At 36.7% G+C, this 15,597-nt stretch overlaps 1 protein-coding gene across 1 annotated transcript; it reads right to left on the reverse strand.

The window, feature by feature from the left end:
• Window positions 1–10,090: 10,090 nt before the first annotated feature.
• Window positions 10,091–13,996, reverse strand: INSL5 (insulin like 5). Its single transcript, XM_079126651.1, has 2 exons — window positions 13,125–13,996; window positions 10,091–10,611 (listed from the first exon to the last, which is right to left on the reverse strand). The coding sequence occupies exons 1-2, from the start codon at window positions 13,297–13,299 to the stop codon at window positions 10,379–10,381; spliced, it is 408 nt and encodes a 135-aa protein (XP_078982777.1). The 5' UTR covers window positions 13,300–13,996; the 3' UTR covers window positions 10,091–10,378.
• Window positions 13,997–15,597: the final 1,601 nt, after the last annotated feature.

Genomic DNA, 15,597 nt, shown 5'->3' on the forward strand with positions numbered 1-15,597 from the left:
ACCATTGCTCTATAGTTTTAAATGTGTGGATGTCTTATTTTTCCCTAAAATGTAGTAAAAAATGCCTACCTTCTAAATCCCTTTCCTTCTCCTTTTTCTGGCTTTAAGGTGACTTTTCAAAGGGGATTTGTCAATTTCCAGTTTTCTTCTATTAGTGCTTTTCTGTTAATGGGAATAGGTGTGTATGTAATAATCTATCACAACAATATTTGCCCATCCCCACAGGCCGATTTCGAATCTGGCTTACATTACAAATGGGTAAGTGAAAGAGCTTCATGTTTTCATTACACATTTGTGAACATCTTATTTCTTGGAATAATAGCAGGGATAATCACACAACGGTTTTGCATGAATAAAGCAGAATGAAGAAACTTCTTTAGTAAGTAGAAAGTCTATTGTTAAAAAAAAGTCTTTTTCAGAGTTCTAAATTCTAATTCATGAAATAATTTATTAGCATTTATCCTAAGTTTTAATAGGAGTCAAACCCTTAAAACATGGTAACAGTTAAAAACAAAAACAAAAACAAAAAACAAAAAAGAAGTAGTTCCTCATCACATTGCCATGCACTGTAATTCAGATGAATTCAGTAATGAATTCTTGTAATTATATAGCAGTATAAGAATATACAGTAAAAGGGGCTGGGAATATATTTCAGTTGGCAGAGTGCTGCCTCACAAGCAGAAGTCCCTGGGTTCAATCCCCAGCACTGCAAAAAAACAAAAACAAAAACAAAAAAAAAAAGGACTTTGTCCATGGTGACATCCACTGAGTGAAAAAAAAAAAAAAAAAAAAAAGAATATATAGTAAAAACTAACTTAGGAGAATACTAGTTATCACACAAATCCTTGGGGTAGGAAATTTTTAAAGAAATGGCACTTTGAATTTTTGAATTTGCAGGAGTTATTTTACTCTGAGAATCCCCAAACTTCCCTGGTATTCCCCCCACCACTAGGCTTCCTAAGTGCCATCCTTCTTCCCAGACCAGCTGTGTCCCTCCCCACCTCAGAGACTTCACTCCTGCTCTTCCCACCTCAGAACACCTCTCTTTCCCTGTCAGCGCCCTTCTTCATTTTTCTGAGTCAGCCTCAGGTCTCTTCTTCTCTCCATGTCCCCCCACCCCCACCCCAAGGCGCTTCCTCCTGCTGTCTTCTCTGATGACTCTCATAGTTGAACTCCTGATTGTCCCTCAGCTAATTTTTGAATATTAGTTTTGTTTCCCATACTAGGTCAAAAATATTGAGGATGTGGATCACAATTCCTGACAATGCCTTACAATAAATCTAATTCATCCTTACGCTTAAGTCCCATGGCAGTGTTACCCACCAAGCTTCACAGAAAATAGCAAAGCACAGTTCACTCTTTGAGGAACTAGGATCCCATAAGAATAACAGAAGTATACAGGTGACCACAGTACAGGCCAGAATATGTTGTCACAGGAAAAGTCCAGACTGCTTTTGTCTGATTAGGGGATTTATGGACGACTTCGTGAAGGGAAGTAACAATCCAGACCATGAAGAGGGTAAGTAGAATTTCAACAGACAGAGGAGTATAGCAAGAAGTCTAGACTGGATGAAAAAACATTTGTGACGATAAGGTGGTTAGAACAAAGACCAGAAGGTGACTGGGTAAGGCAATGACACTCAGACCAAGGGGAATCATCGAAGGCTTTTCAGTAGAAGAGCGTAGGTGAAGCGACTCTAAAAAGACATGTATGTTGGATAAGAGCATATAAACCATGCAGGAGAGGTGAAAGCTGATCGGAGTCTGAACATGGCATTGGCATTGAAAATAGAAAGGAGATAGCAGTTTTGTGCGACATTACATGGACAAAGTCTGCATTATTAGGCAAAGTGAAAGGAGGACTCAGAAGCAAAGCTAAGGCACTCTGACCTGAAAAAGACAGCCTAAAGTTTTTCAAGCTCTGGATGTTTGCAGACTTAGAACCAAATCCCGCCATCCCAGCCACTTGTTAAGTGAAATTAAACAAATTATTGATCTCACCAAGCTGCAACTTCCCCCTGGTAAAGTAATAATAATGCTAGTACCTACCACACAGGATTTTGGAAGATGAAATTCATATTTGCTGAATTCGACAGCATAATCCTTGATAGAAAGCTGCTGATAAATAGTAACTCCTATGATTGAAAGTTTAAATGTAAGTAACTAGAATTATGGTCCTTTTAGCAAAAATAGGGATATCAGCAGAAAGGGTTTAAGAAACAAAACACCAAGTTTCATTTGGCACTCAGAGTTTAAGTTAATAGTGGAACATTAGATAGAGACAGCCTCGGGCAACTGAAACCGTACAACTGGAACTGAGCAGCCACATCAAGGTAAGAGGTTTAGGACTTGGCAGGCATCCAAATGGAGACTTAACATCTTCCTCCTGCTTTATAAAATATTCATTAGCCAACTCTTCAGCAAGCATAGTCAGTACTAATAGCAAATTACTGAAAATTCAGTTAGCTCTGGGAACATCAACCAGAAACACTCCCCCAAAACCAGCAGGGAATATTTTCCCCTTCAAAAAGAAACAAAATTAAATGATGCCTTCCTTTGTTTCTTCATTAAAAAAAAAAATCCTACATGGTCCCTTTCTGTTGTCAGATGTCAAAAGAAATGTATTTTCTTTAAAAAGAAATGCCAGCTTCTCCGATGAATGCATCGATGTTGTCATTTGCTGTCATTTATAGAATTACTTTAAAGAAAACACATAAAAGGAGGCCCTATGACCAAGTCCAACAGATTATGTGCTCAAAAATTGCATGCTAGTTCAGTTCACTCACTTTTTAAATTCTTGAGAATTATTCTGTAGATGGGAATAATTTTTAAAAATAACAGTTGAAAAATTGGAGCTTAGCCATTTTAGACAACGAACGTTCCCTTGTTGAGACCATCATGTAACCTATCCTTCTAGATATTTCCAAAAATGAATTAAGAAAACTTAGCATTACATAGTTACTGATCATTTGCTATGCCTTTTCCCTCCCAGCATTTTTATAAAGGAGTGGCCGTACCCACCATCTCTGGTTTTCTCTGCTGGTCTCCTTGTCTGCTACTTTCACCTTCTGCAATCTGGTTCTCATTTCACCAATGTTCCTTTCACAAACAGTAAAAGTGTTCCCACAGGCAAAATGTGTAAAACGTTTCTCCCATTTTGTTCCACCTCAGCTATCTTCTGAATTCATTTCTTTTGAGGAACAGTGTTTGGGTTTTTTGTTTTTGTTTAAAAGCATAGATTTGAAGATAAACACCTCCTTTCACTGCCAATCTTTACTAGCTGTGTGCCTTTGGGAAGGTGATTGGCTCTCTGAGCCTGTTCCCTCAAAGGTAAAAATATGTTGAGTTTTGTGCAGGATGAGAGATGGGGTTTAATTTCATTTTGTTGCACATGAATTTCCAATTTTCCCAGGACCATGTGTTGAAGACGCTATCTTTTCTCCAATGTATGTTTTTGGTGCCTTTGTCTAGTATGAGATAACTGTAATTATGTGTGTTTGTCTCTGTGTCTTTTATTCTGTACCATTGGTCTTTATGTCTATTTTGGTGCTAATACCATGCCATTTTTGTTACTGTAATTCTGTGGTACAGCTTAGGGTCTGGTTTTGTGAAGCCTCCTGCTTCACTCTTCTTGCTAAGGATTGCCAGGTAAACTATGGAACCAACCTAGGGGCCCTTCAACAGGTGAATGGATAAAGAAAATGTGGCATATATATACAATGGAATATTATTCATCCTTAAAGAAGAATGAAATTATAGCATTTGCAGGTAAATGGATGGAGTTGGAGACTATCATGCTAAGCAAAATAAGCCAATCCCAAAAAGCCAAAGGTCAAATGTTTTCTCTGATATGCAGATGCTGGTTCATAATGGGGGGCAGCTAGGGAAGAATGAAGGAACTTTGGATTGGGCAGAGGGGAGTGTGGGGAGAGGGTATGGGAAGGATGGTGGAATAATATGGACATTATTACCCTATGTGTGTGTATGATTGCACAAACGGTGTGACTCTGCATTATGTATAGCCAGAGAAAAGAGATGTTGTGCTCCATTTGTTTACAATGAGGTGAAAAACATTCTGCTGTCATGTGTAACTAATTAGAACAAAATTTTTAAAAAGGTAAAAATGATTATAATTGTGGCCACTACTTACGTTCTTATCATGAAGACTGAACAGGGTAAGTGTACATAAAGTATTTGGTGCATAATGGAAGCTTACTCTCAACCTCTCATTTCTTTCCATAGAACCTGTTTCCTAAAAAATTGACAGATATTTTTGTAATTTCTATTTACCACCATTCTTCTATATGCTATGTTACTTGGTTGTTGTTGTTGTTTTTTGTATGTGTACTTTCTTTTCAAACCTTTAATTGTCTGCAACTACCCTCTTTGAATGACAAATACTTTCTCTTCAAGTCCACGTTTAGCAGTCCTATTCAGTACCAAAGTTAGCCTTTCTTTGTTCATCTCTACTTATTTTTACGTATCTTCCATTCAGAGGTCTTGGCTCCTACAGCAATACTTTCTTGGTTTCTTACACTGATTTTGTTTACTGCTACTTATTTTTTCCTTTGTGCCCATTTGAATTCATATGTTATTTTCTTCACATGTATGAAGAAACTACTAGCAATTTATTGAGACTTAAATATGTTAAGTATCTGATTAAAGTCTCCTGCAATCTCTTTACCAATTTAACCAGAGTACATTTTTTTTTTTCCTTTTTAGTGCAAGATATAACTTGAAACATGTATCTCCACCCACCTACCAGGCTATTTCCCAAGGCAAGGAACCAGTACAACCAGTATGGGGAACACCAGGCTTCACTTTACACTAATGATCAAAAAGGAAAGACGATGCTTCCCAGACACAAGCATGAGGGCGTTATTCAACTACCAGAAGGACAGATAATCAGCCTGACTTGCTTAGAGGGTGCTGGGAAACCACTGTTTAAATTCATACGAGACATATTAAGTTTAGATACCCATTTCATTTTGAAACTAAAGAAAAATAAACTACACTGTTGGCTAATTATACAAATGTTCCTTTATAGTTCCCTTTACTATGATAGACTAGCTTAAAATATATATTTTGAAAAACACAGCTAATGTGCTTGCTTGTGTTTCAGTTTACAAGCACAAGTAAAAGTCACCTAAGGACCCACTCACTTCAAAAAGAAATACTCCTAATCTAGAACATTCAGAGATTAGAGGAAGAGGGAACACTTCAAAACTTACTTTACAGGGCTAGCTTAAGTCAGATATTAATATCCTATAAGAATACTAAAAGAAAAGAAAATTACAGATAAGTTTTTTTATAAAAATGTTTTGCAAAAATCCTAAGCAAAATGTTAGCAAATAAAATGCAGCGATATGTAAAAAAGAATATATTGTTAATAATATATAGTTAATTATTATTAACATATTCTAGCAATTCATTCATGTGCAAATAAGTAAAAACTCACTCAAAAGTTATACAATGGACTGTATATCTATTATATTTCAGTGATTTAAAAAAAATTTCACCAGGCTAAAGTGACTATACTACAGTTTTTTCCTCCAAATTTTTAAAGAACAGATAATAGCTTTACTTTATGAAACTAGAATAATCTTTATTGCCAGACTATATAGGAATCAGTGTTTTTGTGGACATGGATACAAAAGTTCTAAATAAAATATTAACAAACCCAGTCCTTCTGAATATTTAAAGAATACTACACCATTGTCAAACTTATTCTGAATAGAGAAATTTCAATACAAGAAATGCCATCAATATAATTCTTCACATAACAAGAGAAAAGCATAATATCATGAAATTAAATGAGTATTTGAGGGCTAGAGTTGTGGTCCAGTGGTAGAGCACTTGCCTAGCTTCTGTGAGGCACCACATGAAAATAAATGAATAAAATAAACATTGGTCAACATCTAAAAAAAAAAAAAACCCACAAAACAAAAAAATAAGTATTTGAAATATGTAACAACAAAATCTGTCATTATGTATAATTATAATGCACCAAAATATGGAAAAAAAATAAAAAATAAGTACTTGATAAAGTTTAGAAGTCATTTCTAACAAAATAAGTCCTTGATAAATATGTGGGATAATACAGTGCTTAGACAGGCAAGAATATTGAGTATACATAATAAATGCATATATGACATATATTGCTTTGTTGTCCACAATTTTATGTATTTACTTTTAATCAGCAAATGGCATGCAGAGTAGGGAACACTGGAGCCATCCATCATGGAGGGATGTCCCTCATCACTGTCATGAATATTCTTTCAGTGGCTGCCTTCCCAGTGAGACCTTCCCTGGCACTCTGAGTAAAATTCAACCCCCGCCCCCTCCCAAGCCTCTCTGTTTCCCTTGCATGGTTTATTTTCTTCTCATAATCAGTAATTATCTGATATTTCTCTTCTTTACAGCTGCCTTCCATGAGAATATTCACTTTGTCTATTTTATTAACAAATATATCCTTAACACCCAGAACAGTGTTTGGTATATTATTCTCTTATTAAATAATTGTTGAATAAGTAATGTAATAAGACAGGAATATGAGCCAATCAATTCAGAAGTACCCTTTTACTAATAAATGATAATATTGCATGCCTAGATCCAGACACCCGTCATGCTGTTTATCATATTCAACTCAAAATCCCACCAAGTTTCTTTTTGGTCGTAGAGTTCAATTTCACTAGTTCCTCCCATAACCTGAGTGCCCGCCTTTCTCAGTGCTGCTCTGGCCAACAGCATGTGATCAGATGTCTCCATATCTGGAAGCCAGATATCTGGTTTCTCTTGCCAGGCTTCATCATAGATATGAAGTGGTTCCTTTCTTTTTCTTTTCTTCTAATTTCGTTAATTTTATTTTTTGGTTGATACATGATAATTTGTACCTTCTTGTAAGGCATCATGTGCAATATTGATTGAAATTGTGTAATGATCAAATCAGGGTAATCAACATATCCGTCACCTTAACCTCTCATTTCTATATAGTGAGTATATTCAAAATCCTCTCTTTTAACTATTTGATAATATTACAATGCCTTATTATCAACTATGTTCACTCTACCATGCCATAGAACACTAAAATTGATTCCTCTTAATCATAAGATTGTATCCATGGCTATCCTCTCCCCAGACCTCTTTCCCCTCTTCTCTTCAGTATCTAGTAACTACTCTTCTACTTCCTTTCTAAAGTGGGAAACATTGTGTTCCCATGTCTGCAAGTCATTATGTATGTAATCATCAAAGTTGTAGAGATGTTCTCCATTTGTTTACCCTATCCCAACTATTTGTGCAAACTTGTGATTTTTGGTGACCGTTCAGTCTAAGATGAGATCAGATTATAATAAAACACTGAAGGTCATATAGTTTGAGCCAGGAATGGTGGCACACATCAGTAATCCCAGCAACTTGAGAGAACGAAGCAGGAGGATTCCAAGTTCCTCAAAATGAAAAATAAAAAGGTTTAGGGGTATAATTCAGTAGTAAGGTACCCCTGGTTCAATCCCCAGTACTGGAAAGAAGAAGAAGAAGAAGAAAAAAAGATTATGCAGTTTGAATCCCTGCTCTGCTAATTATTCTGTAGCATCAGATAGGTTATTGAACCTCTCTGAGCCTCCATATTTTCACATATAATATGAGGATAAACTTCACAGGGTGTTTTAATGTGGTTGTGATACTTACTTAGATAATGTATGTAACTGCTTATCATTTTACCTATAATGTATTAATGCAATAAATGGTAGTGGTTTGTTTATTTGTTCATTTGTTTGTTTTGTCAATTAGTGTGGATAATACATGAACCTTACTGGTCTCTTCTGGTTTTTTTTTTTTTTTTTTTTTTTAAGAATATGTCTGAAATATGCCTGTAATCCCAGTGGCTTGGGAGACTGAGACAGGAGAATTGGGAATTCAAAGTCAGCCTCAGCAACTTAGGAAGGCCTTAAGCAACTAAGTGAGACCCTTTTTCTAAATAAAATACAAAAAGGGCTTGTATTTGAAATTGATTGTCATGTTATTATTAAGTAATGTCTTGGTCAGTTGATTTCTGTAGGTCTGACATCACCAAGGAAATAAAGTTATTCTCAATTGTGAAATTTATCTTAAATGCTTACAATCTACAAGTCTTTCTATACTACATGTTGTAAGAATCTTGTATTTCTTTTGCAGTTGGCAGAGTTAACTATTTTACCTCTGTTGTTTCTTAACACTTTGAAACTTGATTGCATATGCTTTGATTTCACTGGTTTTCTTATTTTGTAATTTGCCAACTATTTTACATTATGTGCTTGGTTATAATATTTATTTTACCTTAAAACATTCTGATCATACTACAAATATTCATTAACTGAATATAAAAAATAAAAGAGAGAGAGAGAAAAAAAGAGAGACACCTATGGGGGAAAGTAAGGAATGAGTATTCAAGGGAGAATGTGAAGGATGTGTTTTGAAGTTCCAAGCCCTTCTTTTAAAGGCAACTTGGGGAGGGACAGGTATGAGAAGGTATGTAGGAATGATATCAGTCTGGTGATCTCTCAGTTTCTGATGGTCTGGTCAATCTCAGGATCCTTAGGCTAACGTGGTCTTTGTTGTGTGATCGGTAGGTGATGCCAGAAAGTCCCCTAAATTACATGTTCCTCGTGATATCATATCTCTCTTTTTAATTAACAATGCACAGATAGATTTACAGATTTCCCAGGAATTGGGGAGTAACATTCCTGCAAGAGACTGGCATAGGAAGTAACATGCTTGGAAAAGTATGTGGAACTTAAAAATTAAAATCTTGGGCTGGAGTTGTGACTCAGTGGTAGAGCGCATTGCCTGGCATGTGTCAAGCACTGGGTTTGATTCTCAGCATCATATATAAATAAATCCCTGCAGTAGAGAGGCAAAACATATATATATATATATATGTAAGTTTTTTAAGAAAAGAATTAAAATCTCATTTCCTTGTCCTTCCCTCGTGTCTTCTTTCTACCTATTTCCTATTTCTTCTATCCTATCAGGAGTACCTGGTGGTAAAGAATACTTGGACTAACAATCCAGTTTGGTGTGACTGCTTTGATTCATACTGAGCAGTTTAAGTTTGGATTCAGTAAAACACCGTTCACTTAGCTGAGTGACTTAGGACACATTCTCTTTTTCCTTCTTAATTTTTAAAATTTGTTCTTCTTAGATATACATGATGGTTGTGTAATTTGACATATTATACATACATGGAGTATAATTTATTCTAATTAGCATCCCATTCTTGTGGTTGTATATGATGTGGAGCTTCACCGGTGGTGTATTCATACATGAACATAGGAGAGTTATGTCCAGTTCATTCTACTGTCCTCCCTATGCCCATTCTTCTCCCTTCCCTTTATTCCTCTTTGTCTTAATTCCACTGATCCTCAATTTCCTTATCTGTGCAATGATGGTGAAATACTGTTCTCAACGCATGAAGGAAGGCTTTTAATGCCATGCACAGCGTGTTGACATGAGTGGCCAACATAGAGTAGATGGTATTCAAAGATAAACTGTGGTACTAATAATACAAGCAGCAGTTCAGCTGAACAGAAATTTTGACTTTTGTTCCAACACACTGGAGGGTTTGGCTGTCAGAGTAGAAATGAAAATGTTGCTTTGTGATAGTCTTAGCTAGTCTTTTTATCTGTGAAGATAACTAACTGCCTAACGATGGCTTGGCTATCTGGGTCTTGGTTTCTCAACTTCCAAAATGAGAACAGAATGTCCTTTTATTTCTGTAGTAGAGAGGCAAAATCAAGGTGGGCCAGGAAGGAGCTCATTACTCAAACATACTCTGAGATTCTGCTGTTTATGGGACTTGATTGATACTTACATGCCTCTGGCTTTTGTCAAGTAGGTGCAGAATGACTACATTTTAAAGTCTTTGGGGAAAAACACTTTGATTCTTACTTAACCATAAGTCAATGTTTAAATTTCTAGTAATAATACACAATGACCAACAAGTTTTTCTGGATGAGATAACAGCTTATCTTACCTTCTTCATAATGTCTATTTTTCAGGTTTTACTACCATCAGCATTCTCTATTTACTGTTGGGAAGTTATTTACAATTTTTAAAAGGAAAAAAAATCACAATGGGCTTGGTTTAATGGCATTTATATTGCAATTTGCACAGTATTTGAAATTTCAAAGCATTAGTTAGAACTCGAAGAGTGCATTCACCTTGGCAAAGAGAGAAAATAGGCCTCACTGTGTTTTCAACCACTCAGGCATGCCTTTTAGAAAAGAACTGCCAACTGGAAAGCCATGTTTTATGATGGAATGCAAGCATCACACCAGGCAGTAGAACAAGGTGATTAAATGTGTGCCAAAGCTCTGCCACCCATCAGGAATTTGCTTTTGTCCTAACAAAGAGTGCTCAGATCAGTCATGGAACAGCCTTCGGTGCAGCACAGAGTTTCTAAGTCTTGCCTTGACATCACTGAATGCTTCTTTGACTCCCAAAGTACTTCCATGGGGATCTGTCCCTCCCCAAAATGTTTCTCGCCTGAGGAATCCACCTTGGGAAGGTCCTGGGCTATGTTTTCCTCTGAAGCCTCATGTCTATTTGGAAGCTGGAAGTAGTTTCTGCTCTCACCTGTAGGAAATAGAAAAAACAATGCTAAAGAGCCCCAACAAAGAAGGCAGCAGCCATATTCTGCTCTTGGAGAAATGAATTCAATTTCTGAAATGAAATTGAATCTGACGTGTGATTTTTAAAAATGTTAGCCTGATTTCAGAGAAATGTGGCATTTTAAGAAGAACTCAGTCATGTGTACTCTTCATTTTGCAAAGGAGGAAACTTCAGTGTAAAGAGGAAGAGTGACATACTCAGTGTCCCTTGGCTGGTTAGAGCCAGATCAAAGCTTGACTGCTGCAGGTCACCTCTGCTCCATGACTAGCAGCTTCCCCAAGGTATTAGTTACTTGCTATAGGCAAAGAATGACCCGTGTATTCCATACAAAGCTGATCAGAAAGGAAGGACATGGAGACTTAAACTTCTGTATCTGAAAATAAAATGTAGGCCACACTATTTTTATCTGAGGATTGTTCCCAAAGTCCACACATAAGCTTCTCTCACTTTTAATTCATTTAAAGCTTATTTCCAGTGCCTTAGCACACTAGCAAGCACCAAGAAAAATTAGATGAATAAATGCTGGTTGGTACACCAGTAATTGACCATGTAAACAATGTATGGGAAAATTTTAATACATAACATTATGATTTTGGTGGTATCTAAAAGAGATCAACTTACACATTCATGCCACTGCCCCATATATTTCAGAGATATTTCAATTTTTTTCCCTAGTACATTTTGGTTTAGTATTCCAGAGATCAATATAAATCCCAGTAAATTATGCTTACTCTCTTAAGATTAAAAACCCTTTTTATTTCTATTACTATGTAGTAATATGAGCTATTTCTATTACTATCTAGTCATATGAGCTTCAATATTAAAGTAGTAATATCAAGATCATGATATTTCAAGATATTAGCCCACCAAAATATAATGACTGCGGGTCATTTTCTAAAATATTTTGTTTACCAAGGTCGTGAGCTAAATTAGAATTCTTACAATCTTATATGTAATTGCAGCATTCTTTAGTAATCAGTTTTAAATTTTTTATCATAAAACATAGCAAATACAACCCATTATTAAAATAGAATCTTTTTAATTTTTTTAGGTGTATATGACTATTGTATATTTTGATGTATTATACATACATGGAGTATAACTTACTCTAATTAGGATCCCATTCTTGTGGTTGTACATGATGTGGAGTTTCACTGGTCATGTATTCATATATGAACATAAGAGAGTTATGGTTATGTCAATTCATTCAACTGTCTTTCCTGTTCCCATCCCCCATCCCTTCTTAAACCTGGCACAAAAAGATGAATACTGTATGATCTGACTTAAATGTAGAATCTGAAAAACTGTAACCACAGAGGGAGAGAGGAGAATAGAGGTTACCTGGAGCTGGGGTAGGAGGGTTAGGAAAATACTGGTCAAAAGGTACAAAATTTCAGTTAGAAGGAATAAGTTCAAGAGATCAGCTGTATAACTTGGTGACCACAGTTAATAGCAATACATTGTATTGTTGAAAATTGCTAAGAGAATAGATTTTTAAGTGTTCTTAACACACACACACACACACACACACACACAAGATAAGTATGTGGGGTGTTGTATACGTTAAATAACTTAGCCATTTCACAATGCATAGGATACTTAAAACAGTATGTTATACATAATGAATATACACAATTTTTATTTGTTAACTTAGAAAAAAATAAAATAATAAGTGCTGTCATTTATTGCAACAGTTTACTCGTTTGGATGCAGTATAGAATAAATAAAGATTTTGATTCTTGAAACCAGGTAGACCTGATTTGCTTCCTAGCCACACTGCTGAGCAACTGCGTGTAAAATGGTAAACAGTGATAATATTAGCTACTTCATAGCATCCTTATCAAACTGAATGAAATGTTGCATATAAAACTGCTAGGCACTTAATAAGTGCTCAATTAATGTCATATTTCGTCCTTTCATCTTCATTTGACACATGAATTCCAGCATATCATATTCTATAATTATCTCTATGTGAATATCTTGCTATGCCAGTAGTCCCTTAAAGTTACATGCTTCTCTCTACCTATTGCACATCCATAATACCTGCCATAGATGCTAAGCTCATTGTCAGGTAATCATATGAATTCAAGCAGAAGACTAAAAAAATGAGACCACATCTCTTTCCCAGGCCAAATTCAGTTTATTTTGATAATTCCCCAGACTGATATAGAAATGGCTCAGCAGTTCTTAGAGAAGTAGTTATTAAAATAACTGTTAAGCCAGGTGCAGTGGAACACATCTATAATGTCAGCAATTTGGGAGGCAGAGGCAGGAGGATGGCAAGTTTGAAGTCAACCTCAGCAACTTAGCAAGACCCTTTCTCAAAATATAAAATGAAAAATAAAAGGGTAGGGAATGTAGCTCAATGGTAGAGTGCCTCTGAGTACAATCCCTTGTACCAAAAATAAAATAACTATTATAAACAGTTTTAAAAAAAGCAAAAGAGGCCTGTATAAAGAGTAAGGGAGACAAGTTACCTTGCTGAACTTGAGGGATCCCCTCCAGGTGCCTTCTCCACCTGGAGCTAGCGCAGATGTAGATGACTGTTCTTCTGTACTCCAGGCCGCAGAGCTTCACAATCTCCTTGCTCCTCACCTCGGAGAGGGCAAGAAGGACAGCACATAGAAACAGAGCGAAAGTGGAGCCCTTCATTTTGCTCAGAAACAAATGAGAATCAGGGAGCAAATTGCCCAACCAAGTTTTGAAGAAACTCTCACCCTTTTGACCAATTTATACTAACATCCCTGGTGTTTTATTGGTCAGAACCTCATTTTAACAATATTTGCTAAGCACATAGATTACACTGTGAAGTTCTGATAATGTGTTTTTACGATTACTGCCAGCTCTTCAGTCACTTCTGAACACCATTATTTAACTGTTAGCTGTGTCTGTGAGACAATAAACAGACGCTTTCTTGGGAGGCATCATGGAGACTCACGGACTCTGGAAGCAAGCAAGCATGAATCCCAATTTCTGCTTTGCCACTTACTGACACAGGGCAAGTTTTAAACTCTTGGAACCTTAATAACCATATCAAAAAAATGTGAAACTCCATCTGATAAGAGATTTTGAGCATTGAAAGAAACATCTGTGTCAAAGTGATGGAAAGCCACACTTACAGGCTGTCATGTCCGGGGTTTGATTCCTGTCTTCCCACTTACCAGATTTAGAATCTGGTAGGTTATTTCAGTATCCTTCTTTGTATAATTTGTTGCTGGTAGTAACTACCTCATAGAGCTAATGCGATAACGTGATAACGCGTGTCTCACTTGATGCAATAAACAAGACCATCATCTGATGGTCTTCCCTGACCATCAGAATGAACTAGAAAAGACAACTTCTGTTTAGAATTCAGGAGAACCTTGACTAGAGTCTTCCTTGCTATTCTTCACTTCTAACTTAGGTTGCCTTTCTAAGTGTACATTTCTTTTTTGGGGGAGGGAGTACTGGAGATTGAACTCAGGGGCACTTGACCACTGAGCCACATTACCAATCCTATTTTGTATTTTTATTTAGAGACAGGGTCACACTGAGTTGCTTTAGCGCCTTGCTTTTGCTGAGGCTGGCTTTGAACTTTCGATTCTCCTACCTTAGCCTCCTGAGCCACTGGGATTACAGGCATGCGCTCCCATGCTCAGCTCTAAATACACATTTCTATTATAACAGAAAACTGAACCTGTAATCCCAAACAGCTAAATAATGAAATTTCTCTTTTGGTAAGCCCTCCGAAAGCATGTTCCTGCAAAACTCTTAACCTAAATTGTGTTTAAGATCTTAAAGAATTGCTGACTTGCTTTTTAGTAAGTTGAGAAAATAACTGTTCAGTTGATTCTGGGGGGGGATCCCCTCAGTTTGTGGCCAAGACTCTATCACCCACACTTCCTGGGTCATCTTCTGTAGGAAGCAGGAAAACAAAAGAAAACAAATATGTTCTGAATAAAAAACATTCTCTCAGAAATCAACATTATTTTGAATAGTCTTGCTTTCTCCATCTCTCTGACTGTAGCATGGAGAACAGATGAAAGGTAGCAAGACTTGAGGTAGAAGAAACAAAGAAAGACCTTGGTGACCATTTAGATGAGGTGTGATGGTGGCCTAAGCTAAGGCCAGGGCAGAGGGAATAGGGCAAAGAGGTATTCAAAAGACAGGAGGCTTGCGATTGATTGGGTATCTGGGTAATAATGTACAGAGAACAATAAACAATGGTACCTAGATTTCTGGCTTGCATAACTGGGACATAGGGTCACTTACTATGAAGGAGGAATAGTTTTGTGATCAGACAAAGTTACTCCATCTTTTGAAGGATCAAAACTACAGGTGAACCTGTGCTTTTTGTCCAGGGGACAACTGCATCACCACGTCTAGCACACCGGCCACACCAACTCTTTTGGCTTTATTACCAAACCTCTTCCATTCTTTGAAGATTTGTATTGCCTGCCCTGATAATGCCAGTTTTCACAAGGCACTGCAGTAAAGCTGGGGCTCTAAACTGGAATTTTTTTATAACCCATGAACTGGGATTTTTCACAACTGCAAGGATGATCCCTTTCCTGAATGTCAGACATTCTGGAAACCAAATTCTGCTGTCACCCTCATTTGATTCCCCCCAGACTCAAAATAGTCTCCTTTGCTGCCAGCTCCTATGGTCTCTTCAGGGTTCATTTTGGAATGCCGATGAGAGGCCACCAGAATCTGAACTCAGTCGATAGATAAATGGAGGCAGGCTAATCAACATGGTCAGTTATCCAAGTGAAAAATTTAATGACCATAATTAAAGCCCTAGGTGTGCAGCCTTACATCTGGGGACTTCATTTCCCCCATTTTAAGTTGAAAGGGCTACACTGGATTGCTTAAGGGTTTTTCTGAACTTGAAATTCTAAGTCTTGCTATAGTTATCTGATTGTTATTCTAACCTCAAAAATCTTCAGAGGCAAAGGGAACTAAATTATA

This window comes from Sciurus vulgaris, assembly GCF_902686455.1.
Source record: "Sciurus vulgaris genome assembly, chromosome: 1".
In the NCBI taxonomy this organism is placed as follows: domain Eukaryota; kingdom Metazoa; phylum Chordata; class Mammalia; order Rodentia; family Sciuridae; genus Sciurus; species Sciurus vulgaris.

Bases quoted from the DNA above. Each gene is read 5' to 3' on its own strand.
- INSL5 (XM_079126651.1), bottom strand. From the start codon at position 13,299: ATGAAGGGCTCCACTTTCGCTCTGTTTCTATGTGCTGTCCTTCTTGCC. The intron at 10,612-13,124 runs GTAACTTGTCTC...TATTTCCTACAG, and splicing joins GATCCCTCAAGTTCAGCAAG to GTGAGAGCAGAAACTACTTC.